Source organism: Diabrotica undecimpunctata, chromosome 7, assembly GCF_040954645.1.
Source record: "Diabrotica undecimpunctata isolate CICGRU chromosome 7, icDiaUnde3, whole genome shotgun sequence".
NCBI classification, from domain to species: Eukaryota; Metazoa; Arthropoda; class Insecta; order Coleoptera; family Chrysomelidae; genus Diabrotica; species Diabrotica undecimpunctata.
Window position 1 is genome coordinate 96,399,874 of NC_092809.1, and position 24,434 is coordinate 96,424,307.

The 24,434-nt window shown below is 31.3% G+C and overlaps 2 protein-coding genes across 2 annotated transcripts in view; one reads left to right on the plus strand and one right to left on the minus strand.

The window, feature by feature from the left end:
- LOC140446878 (uncharacterized) overlaps positions 1–15,881 on the minus strand; it is a 32,927-nt gene extending 17,046 nt beyond the window's left edge. The window contains exons 1-3 of the mRNA XM_072539456.1: positions 15,637–15,881; positions 2,632–2,789; positions 2,229–2,342 (exon numbers count right to left, since the gene is read on the minus strand). Coding sequence (XP_072395557.1) covers positions 2,229–2,342; positions 2,632–2,789; positions 15,637–15,777 — 413 coding nt within the window. The 5' untranslated portion in view covers positions 15,778–15,881. The remainder of the gene's footprint in view (positions 1–2,228; positions 2,343–2,631; positions 2,790–15,636) is intronic.
- Positions 15,882–16,019: 138 nt separating this feature from the next.
- LOC140446877 (uncharacterized) overlaps positions 16,020–24,434 on the plus strand; it is a 75,051-nt gene continuing 66,636 nt past the window's right edge. The window contains exon 1 of the mRNA XM_072539455.1: positions 16,020–16,213. The gene's annotated coding sequence lies outside the window, so the exon portion shown is untranslated. The remainder of the gene's footprint in view (positions 16,214–24,434) is intronic.

Sequence of the window (24,434 nt, forward strand, 5' to 3'; positions counted from 1 at the left end):
TTGTCAATAACCTTTAGTGTTTGTATTAATTTAGGTGTTAATGATGGTATAAAAGGTAGTGAATGATAATAGATGTTCTGATTGTTAGATACAATGTTTTGAGATTGAGCAAAAAATGGTGTTAAATTATTTATATTACCAATATTAGAAAAAAGCATCCTATGTAGCATATCTGGAGGATAAGAGTTTTCAATTAGAATATTTTTTAATAACTGAAGATCTTCCTGTAGATAATCTGGATGAGAAAGTTTTAAAACACGTTCTTTTAATCCTGTTATAAGGTTCATTTTCATCTTATTTGGATGGTGAGAGTAATAGCTTATAAATCTATTACTACATATGGGTTTTCTGAACCATCTGGTTTTCAACATATTGTCTGTATTGCTTACAATTCTCATGTCAAGGAATGGTAGAGAATTATCTACCTCTTCCTCAACTGTGAATTGTATATGTTGGTTATGACTGTTGAAAATGTTGACTGTTTCATGAAGTAGCTATGTCATGGATGATGTTATCAGTGATTGTATCAGTAATTGCACTTTTTTCATTCCTTTTATTAAGAGATATGTAGATGATTTAGTTTTGGCACTTCCTAAACACAAAATTCTCACCATCCAAATAAGATGAAAATGAACCTTATAACAGGATTAAAAGAACGTGTTTTAAAACTTTCTCATCCAGATTATCTACAGGAAGATCTTTAGTTATTAAAAAATATTCTAATTGAAAACTCTTATCCTCCAGATATGCTACATAGGATGCTTTTTTCTAATATTGGTAATATAAATAATTTAACACCATTTTTTGCTCAATCTCAAAACATTGTATCTAACAATCAGAACATCTATTATCATTCACTACCTTTTATACCATCATTAACACCTAAATTAATACAAACACTAAAGGTTATTGACAATATAAAAATAGCAACAAAGAACATCAAAACTATTTCATCTTTATATTCTAAAACTAAATATCCTATAGACAAATTTGAAAAAACGAATTTAGTATACAGCATTAGTTGTACTCAGTGTGAGGCTGAATATGTTGGTGAGACCGGAAGAAATCTTTCAAATCGCATTATTTCTCACAAAAGTGATTGCAGAATTAAAAAACCATCTTGTGCTTTGGCAGAACATGTAATCGATAAAGACCATATTATGGATTTTGATAACATTAAAATTTTATGTAATGAAAGTAATAAATTTAAAAGGACTTTTTTGGAAATGGTTTGTATTAGCAAAAATGATAAGAGTTTAAACAAAAGATCTGAATTTCAAAATTTAAGCAAAATTTATAATTATATTCTTTCTTTATGATTTATATATAAAACTTGTAAAATGTCATATTTAATTCTCCATATATCTGTCACATTCTTTCAGACATCTGTCAACGGTGAATAAATCTTCTTCTTTTTGTTACTAAACAAAAAAGAATGTTTAAACGAAGTTTTACTTTTGGCAATATAATTGTCAAAAATAAAAATTTTATGTTGGCATTTATGACATTGAGGCTATTTGTAATTGGTTGCTATTTGAACTTATTTATAAATTCAATTATTCTTATATTAAAAAAAATGTTTTCAAAATTATAAAAATTTTTCAGAGAAACATTTATTAGATAAAAACATTTTTGTATTAAATATTTTGAAGATGTAAGCAGTGATTTTTACTTACCAAACTAATTTTTATTTGGTAAGTTAACAAAAATTGTTTTTTCTTTTTAGTTCAACCTTGTAAGTATTTTGTCTTTTTTAGCTCTTGATAATAATTGTAAACACAATTGAAAGCTCGATAAAAAAATAGTTAACCAATAGCCCTATTATTGACTCCAACCCATCCAAAACAGTTATATATTTGTTCCAAACGAGTCACAAGTACTTCTTTTTTCTTATTCTTATATATATATATATATATATATATATATATATATATATATATATATTTCATAATATGACATGTGAATTTTTTATACGATGCCACAGATTTTTTTAAAATGTGTGATATTTTTTTATTTATTCTTAATTTCAAGAACCTCATACGATGCAACATAAATTCATTTCTTTATATGTGGACGCCATTTTTACACGCCACGCAACTTTTTCAACAGTCTACTAAAGCAGTGTTAATTGAGATTGTTAGGAATATAGAAGAATAAAATCGAGATATATGTCGATAGATATTGGTTAGCTAATTAGATAAATGAATGGTTGACATATATATACTTACCTTAGTATAATTTTTCCTAGATCGCAAAAAAAACCACAAGTTTCTGTAAATTCAAAATTTGAAAATGTTTGACATATATGTTTCATTACACATGAAAATCCCTGAACAGCAAACCTAAAATAAAGAAAAGTTTTGAAATATGCAACGTCCTATAGGGCTATAGGACCATAGGACAGATGTAAATAAGGTATAACCAAATAAACACCGGCGAATCAGCTGAGGACATGACGTAGATCCAGCAGGAATTTCATTAAATATAGATTTGTTTAACATACATTGTAAACATACATTAAAAACTAACTTTGTCTAGGAAAATATGGTTAATAAATCGGATTTCTATTGTGTATTTTATTGTGATTTATAATAATAACTATGCTAAGCTTAAATAATTTTATAAACTTACTGATCTGGTATATTTGTAAGATCTTCATGAATATCCCTTTTAAAAAATTGAAACCTACTTTTTACGTCATGCGGTAAATCATAATTTACTCTTACTGTATAACCAAAGGCAACAACTTGGTTGTAGGGTACCGTGTTCAATTTTCCATTAAATCGAAACTAAAATCCAAAAACATTGTAATCATTTTTTTACTAAATCACTTTAATATACGTATTGATACAATCAAAAAATTTGCACTTTCTAATTTAAATTACCTACACCTTTCAACGAATTCAAGTGCATATTCATGTTGGGCGTTATATTTTTCACATAGAAAATAACAAAAGATCGAGTATATAATTCAAAGGAAAAAGTTAAATGAGTTATAATAAAAAGCGATAACGTATGTGATATCAATTAAGAGCTTATCTCTTAATAATAGATAAATCATTTTTATTACAATCAATTATTGTGATTTAATCTCATAAACACAATAATAAACCTTTTTAAGTCACAATGGGCAACTTTAAAAGTGTCCAAATGAATCTAATTTCGATAAATAATCAGTAATGGACTGCCACAGGGACCTGTTTTGGCACCCTTACTGTTTAATTTATACATCTCGGACCTACCTGGGACAACTTCGCAGAAATTTGGCTACGCTGACGACTAGGCCATTGCAGCAAGACATAATAACATGGATATTACAGAAACAATACTAATGGATGACCTTGCCGTTATGGCGGATATATGGAGATATATGGAGAATATATGGAGAATATATGGCGGATATATGAAGAATACTTTCGCAAATGGAGGCTACGGGCTAATGCAACGAAAACCGAACGGTGCTGTTTTCATCTGAATAATGCCTAAGTCAACAAAAAACCCTCCGTTCACTTTGAAAACAGGCTACTCACTCATAATTCAACACCAAAATATCTTAGAGTGACTCTGGACAAAACATTAAGTTTTAAAGAACACCTACAAAGAACGGCAGCAAAACTGAAAACGCAAAATAATATAGTCCAAAAGCTATATGGCACCACATGGGGGCCTCAGCCTCCGTACTCAGATCATCTGCCCCCGGAGTTGTATACTCGGCGGCTGAATATACTTCCCGGTATGGCTCAATAGCAAACACACGAAGATTATTGACAACCAATTAAACCAGACAATTCGAATGATCTCAGGTAGCATTAGACCCACACCGAACTATTGGCTATCCATTCTGATTCACATTCCACCGCCGAAATTGCAAAGAAGTCATTAGCATCTCAGAAAATATCGAAAAATCGAGGCTAACTATCAACTACCCATCAATATAATCGATAGTCAATAGCAGTGCAAATTATTTAAAATCGCGATTGAATCTTAATGTTAAATGTTTGCTTAATATCTCCTGTAAAAATATTTTACACTTTTTACAAAAAAATAATTCTAATTTTGTTTTGTTCTTAGTAATATATTGGGTTAACTATCTATTATGCTCTGGTAGGATTGAAATAACTCTAAAAGATATCTGTAGGCGATAATAAAATGTTAATAAAAAAACCCATATTCGACAGTTTACAAAACAGTCGCCTAATATTGGATAGGGTATCCGATATTAGGCAAAAGCTTATTTCATGTGCATGTACAATGTAAACAATGTATTTCTTATTTTGGAGATTACAAAATATCAATTTTATTTTAGTAAATGATATTTATTATTCTGAAAGAAACAAAAATAATTAATACAAGTTAATAGTGACTATCCATCCATAACAAATTCTCAAATAAAATTAATGTTGCATTTAGCTCCACTGTAAGCTTCATGACACCATTTGCATCAGCGTATCCATTGCTGTCCAGCTTTGTCGGAAGAAGACAATTCAAGGCAGTAGATGCATTCCACATCCTCTTCTTCTTGATCCATGTCATCTTTAGAATCAACAAACGGTATTTCTTGCTCAAACTCTGATAAATCTGAAGAAACGACTTCTGTTTTCCTTTTGTTTTTAGATTTAATTTTTTGCTTGGGTTCTTTGCGTAAATTAGTATCAGCGTTTATGTTTTCTTTTATTTTCTTTAACTTTTTGCATGTATTGGAGTCAAAGTTTACCACTTTTTTAACACCGCTTGCAGTTTTAGGCGATAGTGCTTCAAGAGCTTTTTTATAAGGCGATCAACTAATTAGACACTAGAATTACACTAGAATTCTTTCATTTAATTCCTGATGGACCAGGTAAAACAAGCAAGGGTTTTAAGTGTTGGTTTTACAAAATTGCTTATTTCATCAATCTTGGTGGACATTCCACCAGGTTGAACAAAAACGTCCCCTAGAGTGATAATGTGTTTGGGCTTCTCAAAAGTATTTGGAGATTTATTTTCGTTGTTACTATTGTCATCAACAAAAGAAATTTTTAACTTTTCATGGATTTCAAACTCTTGATCACGAAACAAATCTCTATCAAATGGCATAATGCCACATTTTTGAAAACCATGCAACCTGCAATTTTCCTTCTTTCCTCCCTCCTTTCAAATTCCAAGCAGTATTCAACGGTTTTTTCTAATGCTTCGGGAAGAACGGCTTACGCCCAAAAGTTAATATTTCTAAGTATTCCAGTGGATTTTCTTTTTTACAATAATATTCTAATGTAGCTTTTGGTACGTCGTATGTTTTCGCTGCTTTCAAATATCTTATCAAAAAACGTCAAAGTGTAAATACGAACTTAAAAGTTATCTGCATTTTAAAGTTTAATTTCAGATAGTTTTAGATATAAACTCAAGTTAAATTACACATTTTAAAGTTCTCTGCGAATTTTTATGATTTAGGAAGTCCTAAACACAGTTACATTCTATTACTATAGTTTAATATATATACATTAGTACTAGTTTAGTCGTCGAAGAGATCGTCGAAGGCTCCATTTATGGAGTCTTCTAAGGGGGGGGAGGCCCACGATAAAATGCCAAGGGATCAGGATGCGATGGATGATTGCAGTTATGGTTCCCATGGATTTTCGTCCCATCGGCTAGAAAACTCGATAAGTAGTCTTAATAATATTAATCATTTAAAAACCGATAAACAAATTAACTCATTAACTTCTAGTGAGATAGAAAAAAGCAGACCTGTATATTTATATGATAAAACTGATTTAGGGCCATTTCACATTTTTATTGAAAACAATGATAAAAATTTTACAGGCAAATTAAATGCAGTTAAGATAGGTGAAATATTATTTACCGTACACCCAGAAATTGATAATTATATTAAAAAAATGATTCAATTGGACGCAACCGGATTAGAATAACATTTAAAAACTATGCTAGTGCAAATACCTTAATTACTTCTAAATTGCTTATTCAAAAAAATCTAATTGCATATATTCCGAAATTTCAATTATTTAAATTAGGTGTAGTTAGGGATATAGAATCAGATATACCGGAAGAATATCTTAAAGAAAAAATAAAAAAATTTGATCACCATTGTAAATTCTCGGTGGATTATGTGAAAAGAATAAAGAGAAAAATAGTAACAGATGATAAAGTAGTTTTTAAACCTACAAAATCGGTAATTATATCATTAAAATGTCAAAGTATACCAAAATATATCGTAATTAACCATGTTTTACATAATGTAGAAAAATACAAACAAAAAGTAATTATTTGCTACAACTGTTATAGGTATGGACACATGAGTAAGCAATGTAAAAGCAACCCTAGATGTCTTAAATGTCATGAGTCTCACTCTTCCGATTCTTGTTCTTTATCATCCTTTAATAAAAAATGTTTCTCCTGTGAAGGTGAACACTTCACTAATGAATGGGAGATATGTCCAGAATTCGACCGCCAAAAAAACATAAAACATTACATGTCTGAAAACAGCTTGTCTTTCAAAGAAACGCTTAAATTATTTCCTAAAGTAACCTATGCATCGATAACAGCTAATAATTCCTCAATAAATTCACATCAAATTCCAATTATGAACGCTCCATCTTTTTCATATTCCTCTTCTCAATTGTCCACATCCCCTTCACCCCCGAATCAGCTCGCCCACCCTACAGTTTCAAACAGATATACAATAATAAAACCTCCAAAATCCAAACGACCCCTCCCTTCCTCGCAAGACCCAATAGCAATAGAACATCAAAAAATAATAAAGTTAAACCCCATGTCCACCAGACCTGGCGGCATTTTCAATTCATCTTCTTATCAATCTACATTTAATGCAGAACAAGGATCCAAAATACATGAATCTCCTAAAGAATTAACAGAACTAATATCAAATATAGTTATAAGTATTATTTCTAATATGAATCACAAAAATTTTGAAATCCCAGAAAAATCAGTTTTAATAAATTTAATTCAAACAGTTTTAAGTTCTCTCTCATATAATAATGAATAGTTTGGTAATTTGTCAATGGAATTGTAGATCGGCTAACTCTAATAGAGAAAATCTTCTCCACCTACTAGAAGATCAGAAAGTTGATATCGCATTATTATCAGAAACTAGATTTAAACCAGAAAAGTATATTAACTTTCACGGATATAATATTGTCAGAGACGACCGCTTTTCAGCAACTGTCGGTGGTGGCTCGGCAATTTTAATAAACTCAAATCTGTATTATGAGGAAGTCACCATGAAAGTCAAATTATTAAACATCAATACAGTAGCCATCAAAATTAAGTTTAAATCATTCACTGTCACATTTATATCGATGTATGTTCCCCCAGGAGAAAAGTTATCGTTACAACAGTGGAACAATTTTATAACATCTATAGAGAGACCGTTCATAATAGGAGGCGACTTCAATGCTCATCACATTGCCTGGGGCTTGGACAATCATACAGATATAAAAGGCAAAATCTTAATGGACTGTATAGATGATAACAATTTGATATACAAAAATGATGGCTCTCCTACTTTCTTTAGGAACTTTTCGAAATCGGCAATAGATCTGACCATTTGTACTCCTGACTTAAGTCATCTGATCACTTGGAAAACACTTCAAGACCTATTCGGTTCAGACCATGCACCAATAAGGGTCGAATTAGAGGATCAACCAACTCATATATATAACCCGTATTCACAAAAGTGGAATTTAAAGAAAGCCGACTGGAAATTATATGAACAATTTTCGGAAGATATCTTCTCTCAATCTAAAGATATAAATTCATATGAAAAATTTTTGCACAATATAAATACAACTGCATCCTACTGCATCCCCAAATTTAAAATAAAAAAACCAACTTCTAGAGGAAAATACTGGTGGGATTTAGAATGTGAGGAAGCAGTCAGAAGAAGACGGGAAAGTTTTTGTATATTCAAAGATCATCCAAACCAAGAAAACCTACTTAAGTATAAAAAAGATGATGCCCACGTGAAGAAGATCACTAAACAAGCTAAAAGAAATAGCTGGAGAGATTATGTCAGGTCCTTAAATAGGTCGGTCCCTATTAAAGATGTATGGTCAAAAGTTAATAGACTAAAAAATAAAAAAACTAAGAACAAAGTCCCTATAATACTATCGGAAGCTTCATGGATAGAAGAGTTCCACCAAAATATCACTCCACTGTCTGCAGAATTAGTAATTCCTGACCTACAAGTAAATGCGCAATACGACTATCCAGAACAAATCCGCTTCTTAATCAAACCATTTTCTGGCACTGAACTTTACTTTTCGTTAAAGAAAAATTCAAATTCAGCACCAGGTGCTGATGAAATCCATTACTCGATGCTATCAAATCTTTCAAAAATTGGTAAGACTGTACTTCTGAATATAATATACAATGAAATTTGGTCACGCCGCATAAAGATTCCTGACGATTGGCACGTTTATACTATTCTCCCGATCTTAAAACCCGGAAAATCGTTAAATAATTGTGATTCTTACCGTCCAATAGGACTGGCTTCATGTATACTTAAAACATATGAGAGACTTATTAAAAACCGTCTGGAATTTTGGTTAGAAAAGAACGACCTATTACCAAAAACTCAGTTTGGTTTTAGAAAAGGTAAATCCACACAAGAAAGCCTGAGTCACTTATTGATAGACATTTATGGTTCCTTTACTTATAAGAAAGCAGTTAGTACTTTGTTTTTAGATATAAAAGGGGCTTATGACAATGTTAATCTCCACATTCTATATGCGAAAATGTTGGAAATAGGAATACCTGAAACTGTAACATGGAATATCATTAATTTGTATGTTAATCGATCAGTACACGTTAGATTAAATGGAGATAAGTCTAACACACGGTACACATCTTTGGGATTTCCACAAGGTAGCATCTTGAGTCCTCTATTGTATATTCTGTATACTGCAGATTTAGAAAATAAACTTCCTCAACATATAAAAATCTTACAGTATGCTGATGATGTTGCAATCTATGTAGAAAATAAATCAATAGATAAATGTAATGAGTACCTTAAATCAGGATTGAATATTATAAAAAAATGGGCGACGGATAAGAATTTAACAATTTCGGAGAGTAAATCAACCATTGTTACTTTTACCAGAAAACGATATTCTCCTCCAAACCACCTACAATTTGATAATTATAAAATTTAATATAAAACTTCAATAAAATTTCTTGGCGTATTCTTAGACTCAAAATTAAATTGGAAAGAACACACAAATTATATATTGCGAAGAACGGAAAACGCAATGAATATCATCAAGACTGTAAGTGTCAGTAACTGGGGAGCTGACCCAAACATCTCAATATTACTATACAGAAATTTAATGAGATCGATCCTAGATTACGGATCTATATTTTATGGCTCAGCATCAAACGCTGTACTCCAAAAAATCGAAAGTATAAAAAATAAAGCACTTAGGTTAAGCACTGGTTATCTTCGTAGTACTCCCATATTGGTCATGGAATGTGAGCTTAATGAACCTCCACTTTCATTACGCAGAGAATTCTTAAGTGAGAAATTTATAGTTAAAGTGGCAGTTAACAATAAACTGTTGTTGAATAAAATTGTACAACTAACCACTACATACCTAACTCATCATTACTGGGAAAAAAAGAAGCAGCTTTTAGTTGTGGAAAGTTTTCTCAACGTTTTTAGTTACATTGACGACATACACCAAATGGAACAAACCTTGTCTCGAAAATTAAACTATGAAGATTATTTATCTCCATTTAATTGCCATTTAAGTAATATTCTTGCAACAGATTTTCTTACTAAAATAGATCACCTTCAGTATGTACAACATCATTGGGGAAGTTATCAAAAATTATATACAGATGGTTCAAAAATGGACGGCAAAGTTGGATATGCTATATTCTACCCCCAAAAAAGTATAAAGATAAACAACAGATTACCCGACTAAATGACAACTTTCACAGCTGAACTCGTAGCAGTCAAAGAAGCCTACAAAATATGTATGAATCAAAAAGAACTAAACTGTGTTATATTTACAGACTGCCAAAGCATTGTAAATAAACTGAAATATAATTTACATAATTTTGAAGAAAATTATATCATCAGTGACATCATAGGACTGAATAGTGAAGCTTTGAAATCGGGTAAAAATATCATATTGTGCTGGATAAAAGCACATATTGGTATAAAAAACAACGAAATAGTAGATGATCTGGCTAAAAAAGCAACAATGAAAGAATCCACTCTGCAAACCTATCAACTTCCTATGGGTGATTTAATATCTGTAATCAGGTCTCTTAAACGCACAAAATGGCAGAGACACTACAACAATTCAGAAAAAGGCAAATTTTATAAAAGAATCCAACCCACAATTTCCGTCAAGACATGGTTTAAACAAGTTTCCAACAGAGGCTTCATCAAAACTATTTGTAGAATAAGAAGCAATCATTGTATGAATCCAGTATACAAAAGAAAAATAGGACTGGCAAATAATAATGAATGTATATGTGGGGAGCTAGCTGATCTACAACATATGCTGTTAGAATGTCCTTTACATTTTATTGAAATATCAAATTTTTTTACCAAGCTAGTTCAAGTTAATGTTCAATTACCTTTTAATCTAACACATCTTTTAGAGTCAAAGAATCTAGATGTATATAAAATTTTATATGGTCATATTAATTGCTTAAAATTAAAGCTCTGACAATAAAAAAATAATAAAGAATAAAAAAGTGGAGAACAAAATAAAAAAAAGTTACTAAGAAGATCTAAACCTCCGAGGTGTCGAATCGGGTTTATGTCTTAGCGTAGTAATAAAAAAAATAAAACAAAATAAAAAAAAAGTAAAAAAAAGTAAAAAAAAAACAAACAAAAAATAAAAAAAAATTAAAATAAAATTAAAAAAAAGGTACAAAAAATAAAATAGCAAAATCAGAGTAAACTAGTAAGTAAGTTTCTAACATTCCATGTCTTAACTGTCATTACAATAGTTTTAAATTTAAATACTAACAATATCTTGTGTAAAGAGAGAACTCAAAACAAATTGACTGGCCAGTTGGTTGTCAAAACCAGTGCCAATAAAACACACACACACACACAAATATCTTATCTCCTTATTGAGTAGGGCCGAAATTGCAGAGGCCATATTTACTTTATTCCATTGCCTTCTTGTTTTAGAGGACATTATGTAACAAAAACGTTCTTCAGTATACATAAAAAACGTTCCTTATCCAATATTGATGTGTCCAATATTAGGCACATTTTTAAATTACAGTTTGGAATTTTTACAAGATAAAAAGAATGATTTCATGAATAAAACTACATAAATATGTCAACTTTAACATTCAATACACTACCGATTAAAAACATTTAAATTTCCTACCTTATTTAAAATATTTTCAGCACTAAAACGAGGTGAACTCAAAAAATGTAGTGATGTGCGTTTCAATAAATTTGCAAGTGTGCTAAAATGGTCGATCTTTAGATTCTACAGCGTTAAGTTTTGAATCATAGTCTAGCCATCTGTGGATAGATGGCACCTATTATTCCATTTGTTTTTGAAATAATTAGCTGTCCAATATAAGGCGCTATCCTAATATTAGGCGACTTTCCTCTACGTCTTTCAGATGACATCGCCCCTAACTCCATCGCAGGTGCGGCGACTGACGCCTATTTTACTGACTATCGAACACTATTCAACTGCTACAAATAAAATTTATTGGGGACAAAATTCCTACGAAAATATAACGCAGCATCCCGTGCTATTATATCTATGAACAGTTATATAGCGGCATATCCGTAATGGGGTGTAGGGTTGTGTTATAGAGGTAGTGCCTTTTATTGGAACGACCACATCGAGCGTCATAGACAGGAGATGGTTATCAACTGGTCCTCATAAGACACCTAACTCTCACTTATGGCTCCACGTGCCACACCCCGGGCAACTGCATTGGTCTGCAGGCTAAACTAAGTGAGGGTAGCCAGATATGGCGAAAATTTTACCGAGTGATTGCCGAGTGTCGGATGAGTCCTCTTGACCGTGTTTAGTGGGGGAGGTCCCCATTCACACACTCCTAAATTCCTCAATACCGAGTGATTGCCGGTATAAGCGATCTCCCACTTGCTGACCAACGGCTTCGGGCGGATGAGTTGGTAAGTGGTAGGACACTGTTTTGTCCTGGAGTTGAAAAATCGGCTTCGAAGGCGGAGGAACTATTAAGTAGTCAACGGCATAAGGATGTGGAAATCCACGGGATGACTACCACATTATATATCCCTAGTAAAACCATCATGACGAGTAGGAGATTTAAAGATGATATGCCATACGATCCGATTAGCAACCGGCGTCGTCGAGTTCCCGGGCTGGACGATGTGAAATCAGAGACCAGCCACGCAACGGTGGGTACTAGGCCTTGCGTGGGAAATATGCGACTGAATAAAACAAATAAAAATATCAGAAAAAATACTGTTAAGATAGCTACATGGAACGTAAAAACTCTTTATCAGACTGGAAAACTAAACAACGCAATTAATGAAATGGTCAAGTAATGGTAAGTGCGAGAAGGAAAATGCAACAATATTTTTTTCAGGCAGCAGAGAAGAAGATGTCAACCATGGGCATGGCGTAGCGGTTCTAGTAAATAATAAAATCAAAAAACGTATAAAAAATTTTATTCCATATTCAGAACGCTGCATGTTAATCCAGATAAGCTCGCACCCTCTAGACATAAATATAATTCAGGTTTATGCTCCTACATCTGAGAGTACTGATGAAGAAGTTGAAGTTTTACGAACAATTAGACAAAATCATAAAAAATCTAAAGAAACAAGACATAACTATGGTAATGGGGGATTTTAACTCCAAAGTGGGAAAAGGCGAAGTCAGTGAAGTAGTTGGCAAGTATGGGTTGGGAACAAGAAATGAGCGAGGTGATCGACTAATACAGTTTTGCCAGGAGAAAAACTTAATTATCACTAATACTTGGTTTAAGTGACCATTAAGAAAATTGTACACTTGGAGGTCACCACAGGACAGGTACATCGTTAGAAATCAGATAGACTTTATAAAAATTAACAAACGATTCCGTAACGCAATAATATCAGCCAAAACATATCCTGGAGCTGATATAAACTCTGATCGTAATCCTCTTGTAGCCCAATTACGAGTCAGACTAAAAACCTTAATCCAGAAACAGAACAACAAAAGATTAGATATAGATCAACTTAGAAATCCCGAAATAAAAGTCAAGCTTACAAATAACATTAATAGTAATGTTGCTTTAACAACCAATACTGATGATATTGAAAGAGACTGGATCAACTTAAGGGACGCTATATGCAACGGTGCGAAAGAAGTCATTGGTGACTACGAGCGGAAGAAGAAGAACGAATAGATGGCAGATGAAATATTACACCTTATGGACAGAAGGAGAGAAAATAAGAATAATCCCGAACAATATAAAAAACTGGATAGAACTGTCAGCAGAAAGATAAAAGAATCCAAAGAGAAATGGTTACAAGAAAAATGTCAAGAGATAGAAGAGCTAGAACGAAGACACGATAGTTTAAATATGCATAAAAAATGAAGGAGTTTACTTATACTTACAAGAAAAAACAGTTTGGTAGGTTAATAGACGAGACCAACAAACTTATTGTAGATAAAGAAGAACAGTTGCAGACTTGGGCAAATTACAAAAAAGATTTTTTTACGGATTATCGTCATATTTCTATGAACACTCTTGATCTGAATGGACCAAAAATATTGAAAAGTGAGGTGATAAAAGCTATAGATCAAACGAAAGATGGGAAAGCAACAGGATGCGATGAAATACCAGTCGAATTTTTAAAAGTTTTTAACGAGAACAACATGAATGTAGTATTGGAACTGTGTAATAAGATATACGATACTGGTCAAATTCCATCGGACTGGTTGAAATCTACATGTGTGCCTCTTATCTCCTTATAAGTTTAATGAGTCACGCCCTTAAAGTATTCTTGCGTATTATCCATTAAAGAATACGAGCATAATTAGAACACAGCATAAGTAGTCTTTGCAATACAAGTCTTGATTCAAAAATGTCTGGATCAACAGAAAGATGTTTACGCCTGTTTTATCGACTATGAGAAAGCATTCGATACTATCAAACATGACAAACTCATAGAACTATTACATCTTACAGAACTTGACACTAAGAACATCCAGATTTAGTCTACTTTAGTGTTTAGTTTTTAGCAATGTATATTTATGACTAATTCTATACAAACTATGTTTGTCAGAAAGAAAAAAAAATAAAGAATTTAAGATTATATAAAATCTATATTGGAATCAAACAGCCCACATGAAGAATGGACATATGGTGAGTGAAAACGTAACCATTTCGAGAGGGGTTAGACAGGGCTGTATTCTTTCGCCACTGCTTTTCAACCTGTACACGGAACAAATATTTCTAGAGGCACTGGAAGAGTACAACGAGGGCATCAAGATTAATTGCGTACCAATAAGTAATTTTCGATATGCAGATGATACTGTTATACTGGCCGATATTATCGAAGATTTACAGATGATGCTAAATAGAGTAAATACAACTGGCAACCAATTTGGACTGAAGATAAATAGAAAGAAAATTAAATTTATTATGATCAGTAAAAAGAACATTCAACATATCGACCTGAATATTGAAACCGAACATATTGAAAGAGTACACCGTTTTAAATATCTGGGATATACAGTAAATGATAAGTGGGACCCAGACGTAGAGATTAAGATACGAATTGAAATAGCAAGATCCAAATTCATCAAAATGAAAAAGCTCTTAAGCAACCGCCACCTAAGGGTTAACCTCCGATGGCGCGCCACGAAATGCTACGTACTCTCTACGCTACTTTACGGAGTTGAAGGGTGGACGTTAACAGCAGCAACTATAAAGAAGTTAGCGGTTCTAGAAATGTGGCTATATCGACGCATACTAAGAATACCTTGGACAGACAGAGTGACCAACACCAGAGTGGAATTGTTAACAACTGTTAAAAGGAGGAAAGCGTCATACCTGGGTCATGTGTTCCGTAATGATAAGTACAATTTGCTACAGCTTATTGTGGAAGGCAAGATTGAAGGTAGAAGAGGTTTGGGCAGAAAGAAGAAATCCTGGCTGAGAAACTTGAGAGAATGGTTTCAAATACCAGAAGCTGCGAACATAATACATGTGGCACAAAACAGAGAAACCTATCGTTTGATAGTCGCCAACCTTCGGTAGAAGACGGCAAATATAGAAGATTTCCGTAATGCGCATGCGTTGTTAAAGAGAGATAGATAGACCACCGAACTAGTGCTCCGCGTTTCACTATTTTGCTCACTATGCCTTGTCTATTTTTATTATGTCTATGATTGGAAGACCTTGTAAATATTTTAATGATAGTCCCGAGAACCTGTCATTGTCTACTTTGCTTCAATAAACTAGAGTATTAGGCTAGATGTTCGGTTGTAACTCCCTTTAAGTCTTTTCTATATTTTTTACCCCCTATCTATTCTATTGTCTCACTAAAGATCCAATTATGTATTTTACCGAAAATATGATGTACACAATTTGTATAAAGTGTAATAATAATGACCAAATTCTCGTAAAATAGAAATTCGGTTTTTAAGTACTTACAAAATATTTACTGCTCTTCGTAAAGACCACCCTCCTTCTGACCCTACTTTTGGCTATTTCAGTAGACGCTGACGTAGTAACAATAGCACATAAAACGGTAACTGTTAGAAAACTATAAAAACTTAATTTATTTCCAAACATTGTAGTATAGTCTTTACCAGTATAAAGATGGAGAAAAATATAAAATTTGAAAATGTTATCAATTAAATTGGTTTGGTAAATATCAAAAATTGAATACAGTTACGATAGCCATTCTTAGTTTTCTTTAAGAGTTACATAAAATTGAAAGGGTAAACTCTATCCTCGTAAATAAATATAACAGTAGTTCATACATACATTTTGTATGTACATAAGCATTTTTTAAGTTTTTAACAGACAGTGGCGGCACACACACACACATAATGTATTCTTTTTCGCTATTTGTCGCCTACCCAAGATACTAATTGTATTTTATTTCTGGGTCGTTAAGGAATTGTAAGAAGATTCAACTAATTGTACACGTTCAAAAATTGTCCAGGAAAGACACACATTTTAGAAGAGCTATCACTCCCGGACACCGTTTGACAGTATTTTTAAGGTAAGGTAGTATTATTATTATTTTGTAGTACTGTATTAGATAAGATACTATATATATATATATATATATATATATATATATATATATATATATATATATATATATACTTATTTTCAGGATATATGCATAAGTGGTGCATACTGATTAAAACGTAATTGGTGTAAATCAACAGTATACAAATTAAAAAGAAAAGGGCTCAAAACTGAACGGTGGGAGTCCGTTGTTGTTGTTTTTCTTAAAAATACTTTTTTTATGGACAGATTCGAATGTAGTTATAAGGATCGAATCGTTTTGTAATACCCTTTTGTCCGCTTCTTCTCTCGATCGACGATGATAAAAATAATAAAACGTTGAAGTTGTGGAGTAAAAATTATAGTTTTATTGACAGCTACTGATAATTACACTATAGATGTTAGTTAGGTAACTTTCTACAATAGACTGCCCTCAAATGAGCTCAAATCCCCAATTTATAATCTCACAAATAATGTATACCTCGGCACACAGGTTATTGCTTCTATCATACTAACAAACTTTGAACTATGAGCTTACAATACAATTTAATCTAGGCCGTAATTGCAACACTTGGGAAGTTCAATTGGAAAATATATTATTCGGCAGTTTATTACGTTGTAGGTAAATGAACTAATTATTAAAATATGGTTCCTAAAATATGGTAAGTTTCTATGGTTCCTTTCTTTCTTCTATATCTCCTTCTCCGGTAGATTTTTTGTTATTTTTCGTAGTACAAGTGCTTCGGTCTTCATTACAAATTCATTTTTGAAATGCGCCTCTAAGTTTAATGTTACGCTTTATTTCGACGTCTTTTGGTCTTCATTGCCAATTCCAAATATCTGAGCGTGGACAGCCTTTCTTTTTATTCCGAGACTTGTAGCGGCCTGCTCCGTAATGAATGATGACTGCGAGACTTGATCAATCAATGCTCTCATCAATTGTGAGCTTCCTTTTGAGTCTATTACTCGTACTAATGCCGTTGCAAGTAGCACTTCTTCATTCTGATGACTTAAACAGCTCACGGTATTCTCTTGTCTCCTTGATGATCCGTTGTAACGGTTGTCACCTCTGGTCCCACTAGAATTGGGTCTATTTTGTGGCCTTCTGTTTTCAGAATTCCTTCTGTTATCATACTGACCTTCTGACATGTGCAGTAATGAATGGTGCTGTCCACCACATTCTGCACATCTATAAGAGGAATAACATAGTACTTCCTTTTTGTGTAGTAGGCATCTACCGCACCATTGCTTTTCCTTTACTTAATTTTCGTAAATTATTTAAAAATTTAGTTATTTCTTGGCCTAGTTTATCTTGTTCTGTATATAATCTCTGCATTTCGACTACGTAAGTATGTAAGTTTAACCTAAATTCAACCTTTAAAGTCTCAGCAAGATTACCTTACACAACATCGCAATGAACTCAACATTGTTGACAAATATAAGATTATCACTTGTAACCAGAGAAATAAATTCTATATATATATATATATATATATATATATATATATATATATATATATATATATATATATATATATATATATATATATATATAATATATATATATATATATATATATATATATAATATATATATATATATAATATATATATATATATATATATATATATATATATATATATATATATATATATATATATATATATATATATATATATATATATATATATATATATATATATATATATATATATATATATATATATATATATATATATATATGTATATATATATATATGTATATATATATATATATATGTATATATATATATATATATATATATATATATATATATATATGTATATATATATATATGTATATATATATATATATATATATATATATATATATATATATATACATATATATATATATATATATATATATATATATATATATATATATATATATATATATATATATATATATATATATATATATATATATATATATATATATATATATATATATATATATATATATATATATATATATATATATATATATATATATATATATATATATATATATATATATATATATATATATATATATATATATATATAAGTTATAGAGCGACGCCTATGGGTTTATTCAGGCCATGGACTCAGGAGTGCTGACATTGTCAAAGACATTGAACTTAGGAGTGCTGACGCTATGTTTCGTAATATAGTGAATTGTATAATTGCAAATGTATATTTTTTATTTTAACTTTTAACTAATATTTTATGCAGTTTAGAATCTGATTTTATTGTAATTAGTCGTTTTAGCTCTAATAAATTCTTTTTAAAAAAGGACTTTTGGCATTCCCAAATTTGAGTGGCGCAGTCAGTAGCTAGGTCAAACGGGTTTAGCGAATATAAATTCGGTTCGTTTCAACGATTTATTGACCTTAATTCGGAAGTGTTATATTCCTGTGGGTGGATTGAGTAGCCCTTTATAACAGGAATCGTGTTAAGTGGACTTTTCGAGTGAATATCGAAGATACCTGCCTAGTCAAACCTTCTGAGTGAACCAGCTTACATGGAGTGGACAATTCTTCTCTGGTAAGTGCTTATGTCGTATAGAGAGCCTAAAATTCTAATAAATTCTGATTCATCAGACTCAGATTCTGACTCAAAATTCCCTATTAAAGATAATTTTTGTTCTAATTCCTCCTTAATAAATAATCGTACTTTTAATTTAAATTTTTACTCAAAAAATAAAAGAAAAATGGCAATCCCACAATTAAAAAAGGAATATCTTGATATGATTCCAGATTTCCACGGAGAAAATACATTACTTCCTAGATTCGTGGAAATCTGTGAAAAATTGATTAATAAATTTTATAATACAGTTGATTCAGATGATTTTCAGAATGAATACCTTATGTCTAGCATATTAGCAAAAGTAAAAGGTGAAGCTGCTATTAACATTTCAGCATGTGTAGTTAGGACCTGGCAAGATCTTAAAGATGCCTTGCTAAATACATACGCTGATAAAAGAGATATTTATACTCTTAGTATAGAAATGTCAGAATTAAAGCAAAATAATGAAACTCCCTTTGAATTCTTCAATAAAGTCCAACATCTTTTGAATTTACAAATATCTTTAATTACTACACGTTCTAATGATCAAGAATTATTAATTTTATCAAACTATTTTAGAAATTTAGCCCTACGAGTACTATTACGTGGTCTAAAAGAACCACTTGGCACCTTCATGCGAACTAAAAACCCTAAAGATTTAAATTCTGCACTAAGTATTTTAACTAACGATTTTCAAATTTATTTAAATGAAAATAATTCTTCACAATCTAGGCAAACAAAGCCAAATTTCCAAAATAATCGTAATCCAAGACCAAATCTTAACTTTCAACAAAAATTTCCTCAAACGAACAGATCCTTTACATTCAATGAACCTCGACAAAGAATTCAAGCCCCACCTATAACAAACTCCACACAATTTCAACAAACAAGACAACCATTAGCATCAACCTCTTTTTCAAATAATAACAGAGGAACTAATATTTTTACAAATAACAGAAGTAGTAATGTCTTTAAATCAAATCCAAATCAAAGATTTCAAGCCCCAACTCCAATGAGTACCACTAGTCAAAATACTTTTAGACCAACAAATTTTGGAAATCAAAGACGCTTCAATAATACATTTTCAAGTCAACCACAAAATATCATAGCTGAGGAGCTACATAATATTGGCGATACCGAGGAAGTTGAATTAACTAATGAGAATCATTTTTTAGAGAACAAAGCCTCGGAAAATCCATAATTACTCAAGTTGAACTTTTAAATCTGATAAATAACGAAAGTGAATTGCCGTACATTGTATTTCCTGAGCATAATCTTAAAGTACTAATAGACACTGGGAGCACAAAATCGTTTGTAACCCCAGAAGTCGCTGAAAAATATTTTAAAAATTCAATTTTTCGTAAACCCTTTCAAATTTCAACAGCACTTGGAGCAAAACAGGAAAATTACTGTACTGAAATTCCCTTATCGAAAATTTTTAATACTAAAAATAAATTAAATTTAAGTTATTGCGTTTTTAAATTCCATGACTATTTTCACTGCTTATTAGGCCTCGATAATTTAAAAAAATTAAATGCAAAAATTGATTTGGCCAATAACGTTTTAATTACCTCGCACAGTAAGATAAAATTGAATTATTATAAAGCCGGGAATAGTGGCAACACGAATTGTATAGTAGTGCCGCCACGAACCGAGCAAGTTATCAGTTTAAATGTTGAAAATATAAAAAATGGCGATGTAATTATACCATATACACAAATCGGTAAATTAGAAATTCCGGAATGCCTTACGACGGTAGAAAACAATAAGGCTATTTGCACGATTTTGAATTCTTCTGAATCTTATTTTAAATTGGATGTAACTTCCCCAATCATGGTGGAAAAGTTCGCTGAATACGAACAAATTTTAAATCCAAATTTTAATTCCATAAATGCTGAAGAATTCAAATTCGATATTTCTAAAGTTCGAACAGATCATATGAATTTTGAGGAAAGAAATTCAATATTAAAGTTAATAAAAGAATATTCCGATATCTTTCATGTCGAAGGTAATCAATTAACTTTTACTAATAAAATTAAACATACAATAAAAACAACAAACGATATACCAGTATATTCAAAATCCTATAGATATCCAGAAATTTATAGGAAGGAAGTGCAAAATCAAATCCAGAACCTGCTGGATCAAGATATTATTAGACCTTCGGATTCCCCTTGGTCCTCTCCTATATGGGTGGTCCCAAAAAAAATGGACGCCTCCAAGAAACCTAAGTTTAGAGTCGTAATAGATTATCGACGTCTTAATGCTATCACACTTGGTGATAGATACCCTTTACCTAACATTAGTGACCTATTGGATAAACTTGGACGGTGTCAATACTTTACGACACTCGACCTCGCTTCAGGGTTTCATCAAATCGAGATGGATGAACGCGACATTCAAAAAACTGCATTCAATACAGAAAATGGTCACTACGAATTTTTGCGAATGCCTTTCGGACTCCGTAACGCCCCAGCGACATTCCAACGGGTTATGGATAATATCCTAAGAGGTATACAAAATGAAAAATGTTTGGTTTATCTTGACGATATAATTATATTTAGTACAAGTCTACAGGAGCATCTAGTTAATTTAAAAGAAGTGTTTCAAAGATTAAGAGAATCAAATTTCAAAATTCAAATAGATAAATCTGAGTTTTTAAAAAAAGAAGTAGCATATTTAGGTCACATCGTAACGCCACAAGGTGTTAAGCCGAACCCAGACAAAATAAAAGCGATAAAAAATTTTCCAATACCCAAAAATACTAAACAATTAAAAGGATTTTTAGGACTTTTAGGTTATTATAGAAAATTTATCAAAGATTTTTCTAAACTTACTAAACCACTAACTACTCGCCTGAAGAAAAATGCTGAAATCAATGTAAGTGATTCAGATTACATCCAATGTTTTGAAACTTGTAAACAACTTCTCATAAATGAACCCATATTACAGTATCCTGACTTCTCCCGTCCTTTCAATCTCACTACAGATGCTAGTAATTTTGCGCTAGGAGCCGTACTTAGTCAAGGAAAGATTGGATCCGACTTGCCAATTGCTTATGCAAGCAGAACTTTGAACAACTCAGAAATCAATTACTCAACAATTGAGAAAGAGTTACTGGCAATAGTATGGGCTGTCAAATATTTTCGCCCGTATTTATTTGGACGACGCTTTACTATTATTACTGACCATAAACCACTACAGTGGTTATTTTCATTGAAAGATCCCAACTCCAAACTAGTAAGATGGCGCTTGAAGCTAGAAGAATATGATTATGAAATCATTTATAAAAAAGGATCTTTAAATACAAATTGTGATACATTATCCAGAATAGAGCTAAACGTCAATGAAACAAAAAATTTGGAAAACACAAAAAATATTTTTGAATATATGGAAACACTTAATGAACAAGCTCAACAAGATCTTAATAATGAACCAGATACAGAATCGCTGATTGTTGAAATAGATGAAGATAATAGACAAGAAGAAAATCCTGATGACGGTGAGACGATACACACCAATGTAGAAAATCCTATCCCCGGAATTCCTATTTCCGAAAACCCTGTAAATACGGGAATTAACCAAATTTTTATCTCTGAAGTTAATTTTAATCCTGCTAGTCCCACTATAATCAAATTATTTGATAAAAGACAAAGAATTCTTGTCCAGTTCTCAAAAAACAATTTTGAGCATGATGTTATTAATTTTATTAAAGAATATACCATACCCAAAGTAAAATATCACCTTTATTTTGAAGACCCAGTATATGAGAAATTTAGCGTTGTTATCCAAAAATATTTTAAAAATTCTCAAATATCATTTATTAATTGCACTAAGAAACTTATCGATGTTCCTATAAACGAAATTAAAGAAATAATTCAAAACTATCATGAAGGCAAGCAAAATCATAGAGGTTTAGATGAAACGGATAACCGAATTAAATCATTATATTATTGGCCCAATCAACGAGCTTCTATACAAACTTATATTAACGAATGCGAAATATGCCAATTAACAAAATATGATAGGAATCCCATAAAGCCAATATTTAGCATTACTCCTACAGCAATTAAGCCATTTCAGATTTTACATTTAGATTCCATAACTCTTGAAAATACCAAATTTCTAACGATAGTCGATTCTTTCTCTAAATATGCCCAACTTTATAAACTTAATTCTGCTCAAGGTATCGAAGTAGCAAACGCTTTGATTAGATTCTTTACACATCATAGTATTCCAGAACAAATCATTTCAGACAATGGTACAGAACTAAAAAATTCAGTCATTAAAGACTTATTAGCATTACACAAGGTAAAAATCCACTTTATCTCCTCCCAGCATCCAGAATCAAATGGTATAGCTGAAAGATTTCATTCAACTATTATAGAACATATCAGGTTACTAAACAATCAAAATGAGTATAAATCCGACCCAATAGAACAAAAAGTAAACTATGCATTATTAGCTTACAACAGTACTATCCACGCCGTAACAAAAATGAAACCCCATGAACTAGTCACGGGACATTTAGACATCAACTCCCCATTTAACATTGACCTAGAGCAACAATTAATTAATAATTATATTTCTAATCATAAGGATAAAATGAAATTACTATATTCTAATATTAACAAAAAACTTCAAGAAAACAAAGCAAAAGTTATAAATAAAGCAAATGAAACACGCGAGGAATTACCAAATGAAATTCCTACCGAAGTATTTGTGCGAAACAGACAAATAAAAGGAAAAACTAAAAATAAATATCAAAAAGAAAATATTAAATCCATTAATAAATTTAAGAAAACAGCAAAACTCATTAAGCGGCATAAAAATACTACCGAAAACATTCACCTTTCAAATGTAAAACGACCTAAACGGAAACCTTATATTTTTCCAGGTTCGTCACAATCGGACATACAACAGCCGAAATAAAGGATATCACCCACAACCTAGGCATTCTACCTATAAAATTAGGAACCGCAAAACTCCAAAAATCTAGTCATACATTTGTACATTTTTATAATTTAAAACCACTTGTAACTGAATATGACAACCTGAACAAGCAATTTGAGTATCTTAAAAATAACATTTCTAACAGCGAATTCTTTAGATCAGAGACGTACAACTACGTCAATATTATTCAATATATCAAAAACAGCATACAAGAAAAATTTAGCGGTCTAAATATTCATATTAATTTAACAAGAAGGAAAAGAGGCTTGATTAATGGCTTTGGTTCAATAGTAAAAGCAATCACAGGTAATTTAGACGCCGAAGATGGCGAAAAGATAAATTTAATACTAGAACATTTGAAAACTAATCAACTAAAATTAGAACATCAGATACTTAATCAATATTCTCTTAGTCAACAAATCATAGATAACTTCAATCAAACTATTCAAGATATTCAAACAAATGAAATAATCCTTAAAACAAAGATTTTTGAAATAAAAGACATTGTCGATTTTCAAACCAAATTTGAGAACGTTATTTATCTAAAAGACATGTTCAATGAACTCATTATCACATATAATTCCATACTTGATGTAATGGAGACTGTAGAAAATTCTATTACTTTTTGTAAGCTCAAAACCTTACACCCTAGTATTATCAAATCTAGT